Here is a 19,091-nt window from a genome sequence, read left to right on the forward strand (position 1 = left end):
TAGCAAAAATAGAGTACAAAGGGGTAGATTCACATAGAAGATACGATGGCGTATCTCCAGATACGCCGTCGTATCTCTGAGTGTGCGGGGTCGTATCTATGCGCCTGATTCATAGAATCAGTTATGCAAAGATTTCCCTAAGATCCGACCGGCGTAAGTGTCTTACACCGTCGTATCTTAGGCTACATATTTCCGCTGGCCGCTAGGTGGCGCTTCCGTATATTTAAGCAATGAATATGCAAAAGAGCTAGAAACGCCGATTCAGAAACGTACGTCTGGCTGGCGCATTTTTTTACATCGTTTACGTTAGGCTTTTTTTGGCGTATAGTTACCCCTGCTATATGAGGCGTATCCTATGTTAAGTATGGCCGTCGTTCCCGCGTCGAGTTTTGAAAATTTTACGTCGTTTTCGTAAGTCGTTCGCGAATAGGGCTGGACGTAATTTACGTTCACGTCGAAAGCAATGACGATTTGCGGCGGAATTTCGAGCATGCACACTGGGATTTTTTCACGAACGGCGCATGTGCCATTCGTAAAAACTTCAAATACGTAGGGTCACAGTTAATATATATAAAACACGCCCACATCATCCACATTTGAATTAGGCGGGCTTACGCTGACACAGATACATTACGCCGCCGTAACTAAGGGCGCAAGTTGTTTCTGAATACGTAACTTCGCCCTAAATTACGGCAGCGTAACGTATCTGAGATACGTTACGCCGGGCGGATAGATACGCCATTGTATCTGAATCCAGCCCAAAGTCTTTAGTGCTAGCTGTTCTATGGGGGACTACTGCTCCTAGCAATCCCTCTTCAGGCCCTCCTGGCTGCAGTTGCTCGACTCCACTGCCTGTAAAATTGCAATCCTCACTGGCTCCCCGCCCAGCTCTGACTGTTGCTTCTCTGGCATGCCTCTCCAGTACTCCCGATAGCACATGTCTCTCACCAGCCCTCCCGGCTGTGCACACACCGGTGGTTTGCTCCTGAAGACTTGCCTGCCTGCACTAGCTACTGCTGTCCTCTCTGACTCCTCTCTGTGCCTCCTGTCCAGATCCTTCATGCGGTCTTGAAGGGATCCTTTCTGCACCCAAGGCCCCAGGCCCAAGGTCACCCCCCAGAATAGGGAGCATCCTCAAAGGCCCAGACTGCCTAGTACTCCATCCTCAGTTCTTCCCCCGGACAAAAACTCCCCAGCTGGGCTGACTCTAGGTATTTAACCACTTCAGGCCCAGGCCAATTCTGACACTTCGCTCCTACATGTAAAAATCATATTTTTTTTGCTAGAAAATTACATAGAAACCCCAAACACTATATATGTTTTTTAGCAGAGACCCTTAAAAAAAACAATAAAGTTAGCCGAATTTTTGGGCATAATGTGAAAGATGAAGTTACGCCGAGTAAATAGATACCTAACATGTCACACTTCAAAATTGTACACGCTTGTGGAATGGCGCCAAACTTCAGTACTTATAAACCCCATATAGGCGACACTTTAATTATTTTTACTGGTTACATGTTTTGAGTTACAGAGGGGGTCTAGAGCTAGAATTATTTCTCTCGCTCTAACGTTCGCAGCGACACCTCACATGTGTGGTTTGAACACCATTTTCATATGTGGGCGGGACTTGAGTATGCGTTCGCCTCTGTGTGCGAGCACACGGGGACAGGGGCACTTTATTTTTATTTATTTTTATTATTATTATTGTTAATTTTAGTTATTTTTTTTAAAAAGAACTTAAAAAAAATATATCACTTTTATTCCTATTACAAGGAATGTAAACATCCTTTGTAATAAGAATATCACATGACAGGACCTCTTTACAGTGAGATATGGGGTCAATAAGATCCCACATCTCACCACTAGGCTTTGAAGCCTAAAATAATAATAAAAAAAAAATGATTCACAGCCAGGGCGGCAACGTTTTTTTGAATGCAAAGGCAGTGCAGTCGCTGTAGATCTGAGGGGGACACGCAGGGGAAAAAAAAACATTTTAGCTCGCACATGATTGGATAATAAAATCAGCAGAGCTTCCCCTCATCTCAGATCTACCACTCAGATTTACAGTGACTGCATTTCCAAGTGCACTTGTAGTGAAAAGTGGATTTGCCTTTCGTAAATAACACCATTGTGTTTTTTCAAAATTGTCGCTGATCTTTTGTTTAATAGCGCAAAAAAGAAAAAACGCAAAGGTAATCAAATACTACCTAAATAAATCTCTATTGGTGGGGAAAAAAGGACGCAAATTTTGTTTGGGTACAACATTGGAGCTGACAGCGTCATGGTAGTTCATTGATAACTACAAATCGACAGCCGCAAAGGATATTGGGAATTGTAGTTAATTCATACACCAAGCTCTGTGTATAAATGACACGGTCATGTGGGCCGAGCCCCGCATGGTAGCGATGTTCTCAAAAAGTGACAGCTAGTATAGGGAACTTCTCCCCGTACTGCTGCCACAGGGACAACATGAAGCGGGGGAGAGGGGGGTGGCTGAAACAGTGGCTATGTGTTACATGTTCAACCCCAAAAACTGATGGAACATGTAACATATTCCCAAAGGTGAACTTATCCTTTAAAGTGGTTGTAAACCCCTTTTTTGGACTTCTACCTATAGGTAAGCCTAGAATGAGGCCTTGTACACACAACTTTTCCTTGACAGAATCCATCAAGAAACTTGGTGGGAGAGCTTTTTTGCCGAGGAAAACGGTTGTGTGTATGTTTTTCATCGAGGAAACTGTCGAGGAACTCGACGAGAAAAAAAGAGAACAAGTTCTCTTTTTCCTCAACGGGAGTCTCAATTTCCTCGTCGTGTTCCTCGTCAGGCTGGTTTTCGACGAGAAACATGTTCGTGTGTATGCTTAGAAACCTGCGCATGCTCAAAATAAAGTATGAGACGGGAGCGCACCTTCGATAAAAGTAGCGTTTGTAATGGAGATAGCACATTCGTCACGCTGTAACAGTCTGAAAAGTGCAAATCGTCTCTCACCAAACTTTTACTAAACACACAGTAACATGAGATTAGCAAAAGCAGCCCCAAGGGTTGTGCCAGTGGAATCAAACTTCCCCTGCCGTTGTATGTGTTGTACGTCATCGCGTTTGAGAACAAAGAGATTTTGTCTTGACAGTGTGTACGCAAAGCAAGCTTGTCAAGTTTCTCGACAAGCCTAACAAGGAACTTGTCGAGGAAAACAATGTTTCATTTACGACGAGTTCCTCGGTCGTGTGTACGAGGCCTAAGGCTTACCTATACGTAGTGGAAATATCTCCTAAACGTGTGCTGTTTAGGAGATATTTCACTTGTAGTCCGTCGAAAATGTTAACGGCGCAAAAGAAACAAAACTAAGTGCAGTTTCTTCCCTAGCCTGCGCAGGTAATGGCAGCTCCCATGCGCTTGCACGGGAGTCACGTCACGCGGCTCCAGCGAATCACAGAGCTGGAGTTTGCGGCCCGGAACGAAGAGGGGCCAGAAGATGGACACTGCCTACACAGGGGACATCGCTGGATTCTTTTGCAGGTAAGTGTCACATAATGGGCTAGTATGCAATGCATACTAGCCCATTATGCTTTTCATTTGCAGGCTTTGCAACGACCAAAAGAGGAAGTAAAACCCATCAGCGTTTACTTCCTCTTTAAGAAAATATAATTGCTTGAATGCCCATAGCCTGGACACAAGTTTGCTTTAAATCAGGGCATATTATTCCTACCATTCTCAAATCATATACCTTTTTTCCAGTTAGCAAAAGGTTTTGTGCAATAAATAATAAAAACATATTTAAATATAACATGTAAACATCGAATATAATGAGCCTGTTGAAATTATCAATAAACGCTTCCAGTTCCCAGGGATTACACATTATTCCATCGACTTCTATATAAAGCAACTCTATTCTGTATGATTAGTCAATTCAACAGCGAAGTGCACACAGTTATTGCTGCATTGCATCTTTTTGCATTTTATTAGTTGCATTATATAACTAATAATTGATTATACCAGTACTGTAAGTACATGGGAATGCATATGATAAAAATGTATTTACAAAGATAAATTTGAGTAATGCCTGGACATACACTTTATTTTGCCTGAATATATTACATAGACTAATGTTTTTTAGGAGTGCCCTAAAGTGCCTTAGTGCCCCCACGGTCGTACACACGACCGTTTTTCATGATGCGAAAAATGCAATTTTTTAAATTGGTCATTAAAAACGATCGTGTGTGGGCTCCAGAGCATTTTTCTCAACGTGAAAAATGGGCATTAAAAATTTAGAACATGATCCATTTTTTGTTGTTGTTTTTCACGTAGTGAAAAACGGTCATGTGTAGGCTTTAAGGACAGGGGAAAAAACGTGCATGCTCAGAAGCAAATTATGAGAAGGGAAATTTGCATAATCAGCCCAAAGGGTGGCGCCGTCGTACGTGTTGTACGTCACTGCGCTTTGCTCGAGCATTTTTTTTTCACGATCGTGTGTATGTAAGGCAGGCTTGACAAGAATCACGTCGAGAAAAACTTTGTTTTTTTCCATGACATGAAAAATGGTTGTGGGGTTTATTTACTAAAGGAAAATAGACTGTGCACTTTGCAAGAGTAGTTGCGCCAGAGCTTAGTAAATGAGGGGAAGCTCCGCTGACTTCCATCATCCAATCATGTGCAAACACATTTTTTTTTCCTTGCACATGATTGGGTATTCTTTAAAAAGTGGAGAGTGAAGCTCTGACGCAACTGCACTTGCAGAGTGCAAAGTCTATTTGCCTTTAGTAAACCAACCCCAGTGTAGCCTTTCACATTTTTGGTCCCTAGGTCATGGCTTTTGGCATGCTGTATCAGGGAATCAGCAACTCCAGATCAGAGGTAAGTATTTTTGTTTAGGCCCCTTTCAGACTGGGGCAGGAGCCGCAGTGGCGGTATAACGCTGCTAAAAATAGCGGCGCTATACCGCCGGGATTGCCGTGGGAATCAGCCGCTAGCGGTGCGGTATTAACCCCCGCTAGCGGCTGATAAAGGGTTAATACCGCCCGCAATGTGCCTCTCTAGAGGCGCATTGCGGGCGGTATTGCGGCGGTTTCCCATTGTTTTCAATGGGAAGGAGCGGCGAAGGAGCGGTATACACGCCGCTCCTCTCACCACTCCAAAGATGCTGCTGACAGGAGATTTTTTTGTCTCCCGCCAGCGCATCGCCTCAGTGTGAAAGCCCTTGGGCTTTCACATTGAGTCTGCAGTGAATGAGTTTTTCAGGCGGGATAGCAGCGCTATTTTTAGTTTGAAAAACTCCTCAATGTGAAAGGGGCCTTAGTCTTCTTAGCTGTTACTGGAGGTAGGCAGCATAGGGGGGGGGGGGGGGGCAACAGGTAGATCTAATTTCAGTTTACAACTTTAGGTCTAAAATTGATCATTAAAAAATGCACTACAAACATTTTCTTTTAACACTTGCAAGAAATGTCTACTATTTTTCCTTGAATGCATTAAGTATTCTTTACTGACTTTATAGTATTTTAGGGAGCGGGGGGAGGGGGGGGGGGCATTGCGTCGGTTTAGCGGTGCTTTTCATCCGCTAGCGGGGCACTTTTAACCCCCTCTAGCCAGTGGTGTATTTAGGTTCTGTGCTGCCCTAGGCCTGACTAAACTCATGAAACCCCTAATTTAAATATGATCCACCCCTTCCTGTCAAGGTCCCACCACTTTCTGTTTAAGACCTGCCCTGAAATTTTTCAGTGGGGACACTAGTTCTGAGGGCCTTGGGGGGGGGGGGGTTCCCTTAATCTGCAGATATTTCCTCTCACTTCCTGTTTGGCTATGGAGCAGGAAATAAAGAGAAATGAAGGGATGCCAAAAATGTTTTAACAGGGGCTATAACCACCCCTCAGGCCTCGTACACACGACTTTGCAGTTTTCCTCGCTGAAAAATGTACACATGGGGTGAATGAGGCATTTCACCAATTAGCCCACAGGTGATCGTTAGTCAATAGAACAATTTGATGAACCCTGATGTGTCACACATAGAATGCTATCGTGTATGGGATTAAATAAATAAAAAATCTCATACTGGTGATAAAAGATGATAGAAAAAAAAAATGTGTGAAACAAATATATATCATAACCAATTGGTGGGAGATTTTTTTTGCCAAGGAGACCGGTCATGTGTACATTTTTCAGCGAGGAAAACTGTTGAGGAACTCGACGAGCCAAAAAGAGAGCATGATCTCTTTTTCCTCGACGGGAATGGAGAAAATTGGCTCGTCGAGTTCCTCGACGAGCCGAACAAGAACTCGACGAGGAAAACGATGTGTTTCGCCCGCCGAGTTCCTCGGTCGTGTGTACGAGGCTTTACTCTATCCGAAATGGGAAAAAAAGTGTTGCCTATAGTTCTACTTTAAGCACAAATTTCTGCTAAATTTATGGAGGACTAAGAGGATATAAACATGCCAGTGGTGCAGCAGAAAACATATAGCATGGTGATGAAGGTCCAGGCAGTGAGCAAAGTAAGGATTGGGGCAGGAACAAATAAATCCATCTGTTTATTTTTATCATCAGCGATCAACAGAAATAAAATTAAGATTTCCTAATATGTACAACTGGCACAAGCAAAAGATTGCAGGGGAGTCCTACTACCTAACTGACAAGTATAGGTGACCATGTCAGCGTCCCTTGTGTATGCGCCATCCCTATCATACCGGCAGCAGTGCAGCCGCTTTATGGGGGCACCAGACTGATTTGTCTTGCTGCCCAGTCCACCTCACAAGCCGGTGGGGGCTTTTTTCATGCTGCCCTCCTGCAAAGTGCTGCAGTAGGTCTGGGCCTTGTTGACCTAGGCCAAGATACAGTGTTGCCTCTAACGGCCAATAAATGGGTTAATAGTGCCTGCAAAGTAATGCTGCCGAAGCGCATTGCAATGGGCAGGGGAACTTTAGGAGCAGTGTATACACCGCCCCAAAGCACCCCAAAGATGCTGCTGGCAGGACTTTTTTTAATGTCCCGCAAATGCACCAGTCCAGTGTGAAAGCACTCAGGCATTGACACTGGAATGACAGGAAAGGTGCTTTACAGGAGCTTGGCCAGTTTGAAAGTAGCCCTATTACTATGGCATCTGAAAGTTGGTAGGATTTATTAGCCAGCAAGAAAGCATGTTGTCCATGAAGTTGATTTGTTAAAAGTTGAAAAAATGGGCATTGCAGTGTTTGGGGTTGTGTAGCCGGAGCCTGGTCAGGGTACCCATGCTGACCCATGTCCACAGCCAGAGCCGATCCGCCCTATAGGCTCACTATGCAAGCCGCTTAGGGCCCCGCAAAGCCATGGAGGCCCCCCAAATAACTAGAGGCCAGCCTGGTGAGAAGTCATTTTCGGCCCCTCACCCCGCTTCTCAACTCGCTGGCTGCATGGGAGAAGAGGTAAGAAGTCAGCACCCCCTGCTTCTCACTTTAATGTAAGATGATATTTCCGACAGCAGAACACCCCCTCCCTTTCTCCGCTTCTCAACTTTAATATTTATTGTGACATGTCAATGTTGGCAGCGCCCCCCCCCCCTGCTTCTCAACTTTTGTGTGACATATCATTTTCGGGAGCCCCCGCTTCTCAACTCTTTATTGTGACATGTCATTTTGCTTAGGGCCCCAGGAAGGTCAGGATCGGCACTGTCCACAGCCAACATTTACTACAATTGGCATGTGGGCATCATAACTGGACCACGGAGCTATGGAAAAAGATGGCCTAGTCTGATGAATCACATTTTCTTTTACATCATGTGGATGGCAGGGTTTATCACTTACCTGGGGAAGAGATGGCACCACAAGGCAGTTTTAGGAAAAAGGTAATCTGGTGGAGACAGTGTGATAATTTGACCAGTTTTCTTCTGCAAAACCTTGGGTCCTGCCATTAATTTGGATATTACTTTGACACGTAAAAGTTACCTAAATATTGTTGCTACCCAATTCATGAAAACAGTATTCTTTGATGACACTGGCTTCTTTCACCCTGCCACACTGCAAAAATGGCATCTATAATGGTTTGAGGAATGCAACAATGATTTACAGATCTCAATCCATTCAGCATCTGTGGTATGTGCTGGAAAAACATATCCAATCTTTGGAGACCCCACTTCACAACTTATACAGCGTACACACAATCGTAAATTCCGACAACAAATGTTTGATGTGAGCTTTTTGTCGGAAATTCCGACGGACATTTGCTATCAGAATTTCACCAAGCCAGTGCTCCCAACGCTGCGCTGGGTTTCGATGGCGTACGCCGGCGTAGGTGGCAGTGGCCGTGAGCCATGCAAATGAGGCGTGACCCCATGCAAATGATGGGCCAAGCGCCAGACAGATACGTATCACGAACCGTGCATGCGCCGAGACGTGGACGCATCCCCCTGTGCATGCTCACAACCACGTCGGAACAACTGCCTAAACTACGCCGGATCACTGTGTACGGCGTGAACGTAACCTACGCCCAGCCAGACACGCCCAACGTAAAATACGCCGGCTTGTGTTCCCTGGTACAGACCTTTGCATGTCTGCTGCTGGGTTACACCTCCTTTATGGGGAATAACTTTACGCCGGACGTACAACTTACGCGCACGTATGTTCGTGAATCACCGTATTTCACTCATTTGCATATTTGAATGGCTAATCAATGGGAGCGCCACCATGCGTCCAGCCTAAATGTGCGCCCACCCTACGCCAGTGTAGGCAAGTTACGTCGGCGGGCTGAAGCCTGTTTTTAGGCGCATCTTAGTTTGTGGGTCCGGCGCACAGATACGACGGCGCACATTTGCACTTACGTCGGCGTATCTTGTTATACGTCGACGTAAGTGCTTTGTGAATCTGGGCCTAACTGTTTCTCGATTTATCATACCTACCTAATTTCCCCCTCCCTTTCCCTAGTTTCCCTTCTTGTACACTCAACTGGACAATCTCTGAACAATCCTGTACAACCCCAGGATCCATAGTGTTCACTATTCATTTGTACAATAGTTGTCCTAATTGAACTCTCTACGATGTTCTTTCATGTATATGAGTGGTATTATTTTTGTTATGTTTCATTGTAAACATACATTTTTGAAAAAAAATTAAGAATGTTCAAAAAAAGCATCTTCCAAAATATTGGTTAAGTCCTTCCCAGAAGAGTGTAGGCTGGTATAACTACAAATAAACCAACTCCATATTAATTCTCTTGATTTTAGAATGGTATGTCCAAAAAGATTATATAGTTGAGACGTTTAAATACCTTCAAACATTTGATCATATAGTGTAATGCCGCGTACACACCATCGTTTTCTGCGATGGAAAAAAACGTCATTTTCAAAAACGTCAATTTAATTGACCGTGTGTGGGCAAAAACGTCGTTTTATGTCTTCTAAAAAACGACAGAAAAAAATTGAAGCATGCTTCAATTTTATGTGTCGTTTTTGGCCGACGTCGTTTTCTGTGTTCTAAACATTGACCGTGTGTACGTAAAAACGTCGATTTAAGCCCGCGCATGCTCAGAAGCAAGTTAGGATACGGCAGCGCTCATTCATGTAAAACGACTGTTCAGAATGGAATCAGCACATTCGTTAAGGTGTTTTTCAGCTTATAGACAAGAAAATAAAGCGCTTCTTTAATCCCTGCTTTTAACTGCTACCCAGAAATGGACGTTTGTTGCGGCTGATCTTGTTGCATAGTTATGACAAGCTTTTAATTAGTTTCTTTCTTGTTTGATAATGTTTTTGTTTGTGTTCTGTTATTTAGTTGTATCTTCCATCTTAAACATTTTAAATATATATATTGGTCCACCTTTTTTTATTTTTTTGAATTTTTGTCACCAATTTGATTAGTAATCTCTATTTTGTTTTTATTTAGGAGTGTGTGAAGTGTCTGCACCAACCTAATTTTTAAGTTAATTCACCCACAAGCATGTTTTTTTACCTTGTTAATGTTTTCATTATTTTTTTTGTAATGGGTCTGCCCACTCAATACTGATCTTTCAAATCTACAATAAAGAAACATGTTGAAATTTGGCTGAAAATTTAATTTTTATTTTAGTCTTCATAAAAATTTGAAAATAAAAAAGTGGCAACCCAAAAACACAACATAATAAAAACAAAGATGCCAAGGTAGGCAGCACTTTAGAGCATGCTTGATTTTTTGTGAAAACAAGGGTCCCCGAAGCCACAAATACAGCCTGTGAGTCCACATAAAAAAATTCCATCAGGGGCACCGTATTATTTCTTCGCCCTTTTCTTCCCAGCAGCCTTCCCTGCAGTCTTCCCTGCAGCCTTCCCGGTAGCCCGAGTCCTTGGGGGCTGGGTTCCTGGAGGAGATGAGGTGGCAGGAGCCAGAGCAGCCTCATGAGGTGGAGGAGCAGGAGCAGGTGCAGGAGCAGGAGCAGGAGCAGGAGCAGGAGCAGGAGGAGCAGCAAGGACAGGAGGAGCAATCCGCACAATGTGGGTGTCATCATCGAGCTGCCCCAGGGATGCCATGGTTATGGCTTGGAAGATGAGGAGTTCGCAGCGCACACGCTGGCTCTGCTCCAGATTGTACATCTTGGCTGCAATGAGCGCTGCGAACCCCTCAACTTCACTGGGTGGCTCTCGGATGGCTGCAGTAGCTTGGCGAAGCAGGCCCTGGGTCTCCTCCTCCATTTGTCGCATACTCCTGAGCCGTTTATTGGGATTGCGGAATGGAGGGATCCGGGAGATGGTATCCCGCCGGCGTGCCTCCTGGGTCCCACTGGGGCCTGCCACCTCCTGGCTCCCAGTGGGCTCTGCCACCTCCTGCCTTGCAGTTGGCCCTGGCTCCTCCTGGCTCCCTGTGGGCCCTGTCTCTTCCTGGCTCCCTGTGGGCCCTGGCTGTTCCTGGCTTGGGTCTGCCTGTGTATGAAAAAAAGGAACATATGTTATTTGTGTTTGTCATTAATCACACACATTTTTACAATCATGAGTGATGCAAATTGAATGTCAATATATATTATACACAGGGTCGCCATCCTTAATTATGTGGCCCCTTAAACACCTTCAGACATGGTCCCCCTGGAATTATGTGGGTTGTTGCATGCCTAATTTAGTAAATAAGTGGCCTTTTCCCCAAAAATTCATTTAATCAATTTAGTGTCAACTAGATAGTACTCAAAAAGGGTGTCTTCCATCTGGGACCCCTTGCAGGTGTATTGCGTTACTCCCCCCTACTGGCCTATCTGAAAATGCCACCCACTCCTTCATCAACATTATTAATTTGCCCATTTTGACCCCATCATGTTTTCCCACTACTGACTATTGATCCTATCCCTAAACTTACGAGATTCACATAGAATTTAGAACAATAGTAACATACATTTACCATTATTACTATACTTGTCATATACTAACTAAATTCAAAGAAAAAACACATACCATTCTCCACGGCTCACAATTGGGGTCCTCCAGGAACTCTTCCTCTTCCTCCGAGCTTGTCTGCTCTTGTCTGCAGGGAACACTGGAGGATTGGCTGCTGGGAAGCTGGGAGCTACCTCTTGGGGGAAGGGTAGACATGGATGTCCTGGTCTCAATGTGGTCGTCCAGGAACTGCAGCTGACTATAGTACCACAGGGTTGGTTTGTATATGGAGTCAGCTGCAGCCCCAGACCTCATTGAGGCCAGGACTTGGACCCGTTGGGCCCTGTAGGTGCCCCTGATGGAATTGATTTTATTTTTCACAGTGGCTGTTGTGGCGTTGGGGATCCTTGTTTTCACAAAAACAAGCATGCTCTGTCTAGCTTTCTCCCTGGCATCTTTGTTTTTATTTATTGTGCTTTTGGTTTGCCACAGAACTGGATGTTCCTTCCATTTTTGGATGAATTCTGTCAGGAAGTCCGCATCCTTGAAGGAATCCATTCTTTCTGCACATGAAACAGAAGCCAAAACATAATGTAATTAAAGGCACTAGCTTACTTCCCCTAACTAGCCCACAAACTCATTCCCTATTCACTATAATAAAGTCGGAATTAAAAACTTACGTCTCGTCGTTAGTTAAGATCGTGATTTACGACTTCTTCCACAGACTATGCACGCCGTTTACAAACACGTCCCATCCCTTTTACACTACGCACGCGTGACGCTCCGCACGACACCCCACCCCTGACGTTCGGTATCGTCCTTTCCACGCCCCTTCTCTGTCGTTTGGTGAGTGAGAAAAGATGGACAACATGGAGGTGTATTCTAGCTCTAGCCAGGAGGCAGGCCAGGCCCAACCACGCCGCAGATTACGCTGCAGAGCCTCCAACATGAGCTTTAATGAAATGGTGGAGATGGTCACCATATTGAGGAGGGAGGACTATGATGCCAAGCATGGCCCCTACATGCATCCCAATAAAGTAAAAGCCCAAATTATGGAGAAGGTCATCCGTAGGCTCCAGCGGAAGTTTGGGAAAACCAGGAGCAGAGAGCACCTGCGCAAAAGGTGGTCGGATTTAAAAAAAAGGGAACCCCACCAACTTTACAGAATTAATAAGGTTATTCGAAGAAGAAGTAAGTTTTTTCCATGTGTATTTAATTATTTTGGTGTGTTCTTTGTGCCATTTTTTTTTTTGGGCCAGGTTGACCATAAAATGAATATTATGAATGTGGACGCATGATGCAGTCGTCGTAGTCGTCGTTCATTCGGTGACTTTCAATAATCCAAGACCATATTAATGAGAAATGGCATCATGCCTAGTTTGCATGTGCAAAGGGGAGTTGAAGCACTGTATCTGAACAAAAATCGTAAATTTAGGAATTGTGGGCGAATGAACGACGACTCCTATGACCAATTAGTCGACACAAATATGAAAGTTGTGACATTTTTGGGGCTTAAAAAAAAGGTGTATTCAATTCTGGAATAGATGGAAATGTGTTTCAGCTTATTTTAGAAGAAACGTAAATACCTTGAGATTCACAAAAAGGAGCGTTTGCTACTCCTTTTTTTATTGAACATGTGTACTCAGTAGCACAAATGTTTGTCACAATCACAACCTATGTTGGGTCACACACAGGGGTGAGCAGATCCAGGGGAGACTTGTTTAGCTTACATATCTAAACTTAAAAATTGTGTTAACTGATTTGACATTACTTTGTGAATGGATTAAATATTGGTCTATTTTATTGATAATTGTTTAAAAATCAACAATAGTGACCTTTTGTTTATCATTTCTTATTTTTTGGGTGTCATTTCATGCCGCTCGCTAATGGTTGAACCTCATGTTTTCCCTTTCTTCAATCTTGTAGGGCACAATGAAGCAGAAAGGCAGGAGGCACAAGCCAATCAAGCCACACCCCCGAGGGATGTAGAGGAAGAGGAACCTGCCTCAACATCTGGTAAAGTAACATCTACCACATTTTCTGTGAATATAGATATAGGCATACAATCTTTTAACACATGTTTTGGTTCAACATTTCAGGAGGAAATCGGGCTGGTCAGGGACTGGACACGTATAGTGCCCAGCTCCTCATCGGCGAGGTTCTCACCTGCAGGGCCCAAGTTGAGGACATACGTCTGGCCTGCCGTGAAATACGCCACAAAGCAAAGACGCTGGAACGGCAGCTTAAAAATTTTATTAATGTTTTGGGGAGGGTTTAATTTTTGGTGTATTTTCTTTTTTCCTTGAATTAGAAAAAAAAAAAAAAAAAAAAATATTTTGTACTAATCAAAAAAGACCAAAAAAAAAAAAAAATTATATTTTGTACTAATCAAAAAAGACCAAAAAAACAAAAAAATTATATTATATTTTGTAATAATCAAAAAAGAACAAAAAAACAAAAAAATTAGATTATATTTTGTACTAATCAAAAAAGACCAAAAAAACAAAAAAATTATATTATATTTTGTAATAATCAAAAAAGAACAAAAAAACAAAAAAATTAGATTATATTTTGTACTAATCAAAAAAGACCAAAAAAACAAAAAAATTATATTATATTTTGTAATAATCAAAAAAGAACAAAAAAACAAAAAAATTATATTATATTTTGTAATAATCAAAAAAGAACAAAAAAAAAAATTTGTTGGACTAATCAAAAATAAAAAAATAACAAATAAATAACATTTTGGACTCCAAACAATTTGTGTGTAGTTATTGGTATCAATGCAGACTCATTCAATTACTCAGGCATATTTGTAGAGTTATTAAGATTTAACACTCATGGGAATTTATTACATCCCAAACACATGGCTGGATGAGAACCTAGGAAAAAGAAACATTACCCCCCAAAACTTCAAAATAACTAAAATCAAACAAATAAACACTGTTTCATCAAACAAAAAGTAAATTTAATTATTTAATCAAGATCAGGCATTGCAATGGCCCCCCTCCCCATAAAATAGTCCACATAGGATTGACGCACTGCACGTGCGGTTTGGGGGGCCAAGCCTCTATGGCTAGCCTGATGTCCCGGCTCCGGAGCCACAAGATCAGCCTCATCAGGCAATACCGTCAGGTACGTTTGAGAATTTCTTTTCAAAAAATTGTGCAAAATGCAACAAGATAGTATGATGTAATTCCACTTGTATTCCGCCATGTTTATTGCTGTTAAAAACAATCTGAATCGGCTGGCCATGATTCCAAAGGCATTCTCTACCACACGTCTTGCTCTGGCCAGCCGATAATTAAAAACCCTCCTCTCATGGGTGAGGGTGCGTACGGGAAATGGCCTCATGAGGTGGGGACCCAAACCAAAAGCCTCATCTGCTACAAACACGAAGGGCAGACCCTCTTCGTTCTCCTCCGCAGGTGGCAATCCTAGGTCCTCCGACCGAAGCCGTTGGGGGAACTCCGTCTCCGCAAAGACACCGCCGTCCGACATCCGGCCATTTTTCCCAACATCCACGTACAAGAACTCGTAATTTGCAGAGACCACCGCCATCAAAACAACGCTGTGGAACCCCTTGTAATTGAAGAAATGGGATCCACTATGGGGTGGGGGCACAATGCGGATGTGCTTGCCATCAATGGCTCCTCCACAGTTCGGAAAGTTCCAACGCTGGGAGAAGTCCGCTGCCACAGTCTGCCATTCCTGTGGCGTGGTGGGGAACTGGATAGAAAGAAAAAATAAAAAACATTAGAACAAAGATTTTGAACAGAATATAGCTAAAATTACAAGGGATCCCACCAACAATTCCACAAAAAAGGTTAGTATTAAAAAATAACATGTGAACAATTAAGCATATTAATCACCCCCCTCTGATGTTAAAAAAATATATTTAGGGGGAGTGGGGCTCAAGATGAGATGAGAAACAACCCCCCCAAAAATATCGAACTAAGAAAAATAATTATTAGTATGTATTTCAAAAATCTAGGGGGGGGGGGGTTTGGACAATGGAGGCCACAAATAAACGGGGATATAGGGACACACAAAATGCAGCACTACAATGGAGGCCACAAATAAACGTGGATATAGGGACTATGCTAGGTGGGTTTGGCCACAACATAGAATGATGGACAGGTTGGCTAAATTAAATAAACATGTAGGGCTTTACTAATTGTGTAGAACAGCATACATAGAGACAAAGTGAACATTCTGAGCATATTATAACATTTATTTTTTTAATTTTTTTTTGGGACATAGTTTGACCATTGAAAGAACACCACTTACCTTAACATAGTCCTCCTGAAGAACCTGAATGATGGCCGAACAGGTCTCAGGGATTATGAGGCCCAGAGCCTGGGGGGAGATGCCCGTCGAGAACTTCAAGTCCTGCAGACTTCTCCCTGTTGCAAGGTAGCGCAACGTAGCAACTAGCCTCTGCTCAGCAGTGATGGCTTCCCGCATAACGGTGTCCTGCCTGGTGATATATGGCGACACCAAAGCCAAAAGCTGCTGAAATACGGGGTCAGACATCCTAAGAAAATTCCTGAAATCATCAGGGTTATTTTCTCGGATCTCCCGCAGCAGAGGCATATGAGAGAACTGGTCCCTGCATAGCAACCAGTTCTTGGTCCACAACCTCCTCCTCACCCTGTTCATGGACCGTCGCTGGGATGCAGCACACATCCTAACAACAAGCACAGCACGATCTCGGCGACGAGTTCGTACCCGCAACATGGCTAGAAAACGGTCGTCAAATCAGATCAGACTAAAAATTACGCCCTGAAGTAAAGAATGGCCTTTGAAGAACGACCTGCTAAACAGCACCGTGCACACAAAACGTAATGCCTAAACAAATACGTCCTTAGTACAAGCACTGTATCACAGATCCGACAACAAATAGACAAACTGTACGACAGAAAACGAAATTTAAAGCACAGTCACTGAAAATCACGAATCGTATCTCACCAAACTTTTACTAACACGCAGCAACACGATATCAGCAAAAGAGGCCGTCTTCCGCATGGAAACGACCCTTTATAGTGACGTCGTGCGTGATTGACGGAACTGCGCTGTGCTAGAGCGTTGTGAAAAAGCGATGGTGTGTATGCTACGTCGTTGTTCAAATTGAAGTTTGAAAAATGACGTTTTTTTAAAGCACATAAAGCGTCGCTTTTTTCCATCGCAGAAAACGATGGTGTGTACGCGGCATATGGCTTATGACACTTTTAACATATTATATATCTTTGCATCACTTTTTATAAATATGCCAGTACAAAATTGTTAAGATTACCCAATTAAGTTGAATTTTACCCTCTGAACAAATATGTTTCTAATTTTTATTGTTTTCTCTCCAGGTTATGGAGGAGAAAAATGTGTCCAGTATTGCCATGATCCACCTATTAGGACTTCAGATTCCACATAATGTAACATTTTGGATCTTTTTTCTTTTTCTTTTGATTTATTGTGTGACAATATGTGGAAACCTTCTGATCATCACGCTGGTGTTCTACAGCAAATCCCTTCATTCCCCCATGTACTTCTTCCTCTCCCAGCTCTCTGCATTGGATATCTTACTGGCAACGAACATTCTTCCTAACACGATCCATGCTGTTTTAATGAAGGGGACCATAATATCATTTTCTGATTGTATCGCCCAGTTTTATTTCTTTTGTGTTTCCGAAGCCTCAGAGTGTCTTCTCCTGACAGTGATGTGTTATGATCGATATGTGGCCATCTGTAAACCATTGCAATATACTTTAGTAATGAATGTCCAGCTCTGCTGGGTGATGATTATTACATGTTGGGTTTTAAGTGTATTAATAGTATTGGTTCCCACTATAACAATATCAAAATTACAGTTCTGTGGTCCCTATATAGTTGATCACTTTTTTTGTGATCTTGATCCAATCCTACAACTCTCCTGCTCTGATCCCGTCGTTGTTAAATTTGAAGTGACATTGATCATTTTTGGTTCTGTTGTCATCCCATTCTTTATCATCATTGTATCATATGTTTATATAATTTTCATCATTTTTAAAATCCCATCTATTACTGGCAGGAAGAAAGTTTTCTCAACATGCAGCTCCCACCTGACTGTGGTTTGTATTTATTATGGTACCATAGTTTGCGTATATTTGGTACCCCGTAGAGGACAGTCATGGGACATCACTAAATTCTTGTCATTGTTTTACACTGTGGTCACCCCACTGATGAATCCAATTATATACAGCCTGAGGAATAAAGACTTAAAAAAAGCTGTAGCTAAAATCATCAACCACTGTCTGCACTTGCATTTTAGAAAATGATGATAATATTTTAATATGTTTAAATTGAACTTTCATGTCGGATCTTGATATCAAAGATTAAATCCATAAGAGCTGATTCCACATACAGTGCCTTGAAGAAGTATTCATACCCCTTGAGATTGTCCACATTTTGTCATGTTCTAACCAAAAACGTGAATGTGTTTTATTGGGATTTTATGTGATAGACCAACACAAAGTGGCACATTGTATGTAAAGTGAATTCCGTGCTAAGTTTAGGTAAAATAAACTGCTGTCCCCCTGACAAACCTCCCAAGGGAGGGGTGTGTATGTAAGGCTGGTTGTATTAAGGAGTAGTGGCGCTGCCTATGAGCTGGTCAAATTGTAAATTCCAATGCAATAAGGGGAGGTGCCCCTGGGGTACCACCCCTTATTGCATTGGAATTTACAATTTGACCAGCTCATAGGCAGCGCCACTACCCCGTAATACAATCAGCCTTACAAAGTGGCACATAATTGTAAAGTGGAAGGAAAATGATAAATGGTTTTCAACATTTTTTACAAAATAAATATCTGAAAGTGTGATGTGCATTTGTATTTAGCTCTCTTGAGTCAATACTTTGTAGCACCACCTTTTGCTGCAAATACAGCTGCAAGTCTATTTGGGGATGTCTCTACCAGCTTTACACATCTAGAGAGGGACATTTTTGCTCATTCTTCTTTGCAAAATAGCTCAAGCTCTGTCAGATTGGATGGAGAGCGTCTGTGAACAGCAATTTTCAAGTCTTGCCACCGATTCCCAATTGGATTTAGGTCTGGACTTTGACTGGGCCATTCTAACAAATGAATATGCTTAGATCTAAAGCATTCCATTGTAGCTCTGGCTGTATATTTAGGGTCGTTGTCCTGATTTATATTTTATTTGCTTTCATTTATGTGATGACCTTTTTTGCAGCCCTGCTACCCCTGGCGTGTGTGAGAATTTTTTTATTAGTTCTATTTTCCACCAGTTTAGATCTAGAATTTTCTATGATCTCATTTTCATTTTTGTCTCTCTTCGTCTGTCTAAGTGCTGGGACCCTATTTGGCTACACACGTCTGCCTTTCCCTGGTATCTGCTTCGTGACCACCAGGGGCGACCTATGGCTCGTCCATATGGACACCCAAGGGCTTCATTTAAGAACGCCCGATTTTCATCCCTGCGCTTGTCAATTGCCCTTTTTTCACCCTCTGACCTTCCCCGTTTGTCTGTTCCTCCTCCCCCTCTATTGCAATTGTTTTTTTTCTCCCTATGGGAGGTACCCCTTGCGCACCCTCCTGGCTGGACATTTGGCTGGTGCTTGGCACCACTGGGGGTCATACATCAGCTGACTCTATCCCGCCGCTGATGCTTTTGGGGGTTGTAGGCGACTGGGAACTGGTCCTTTTGGCGCATGCGCATGGATGCTGTGTGTCTGCGCACGCCCGATGACGTCAGACGCTCGTGTGTGCGGGAGGGGGGTTTTGAAGGATCCAATGTGGTCCATCCACCCTG

At 43.0% G+C, this 19,091-nt stretch overlaps 1 protein-coding gene across 1 annotated transcript; it reads left to right on the forward strand.

The window, feature by feature from the left end:
• The first annotated feature begins 4,804 nt into the window (after window positions 1–4,804).
• On the forward strand, window positions 4,805–17,599 carry LOC120930649 (olfactory receptor 11L1-like). Its single transcript, XM_040341826.1, has 2 exons — window positions 4,805–4,852; window positions 16,649–17,599. Exons 1-2 carry the CDS (start codon window positions 4,805–4,807, stop codon window positions 17,597–17,599), a joined length of 999 nt encoding a protein of 332 aa, XP_040197760.1.
• Window positions 17,600–19,091: the final 1,492 nt, after the last annotated feature.

This window comes from Rana temporaria, chromosome 3, assembly GCF_905171775.1.
Source record: "Rana temporaria chromosome 3, aRanTem1.1, whole genome shotgun sequence".
NCBI lineage: Eukaryota > Metazoa > Chordata > Amphibia > Anura > Ranidae > Rana > Rana temporaria.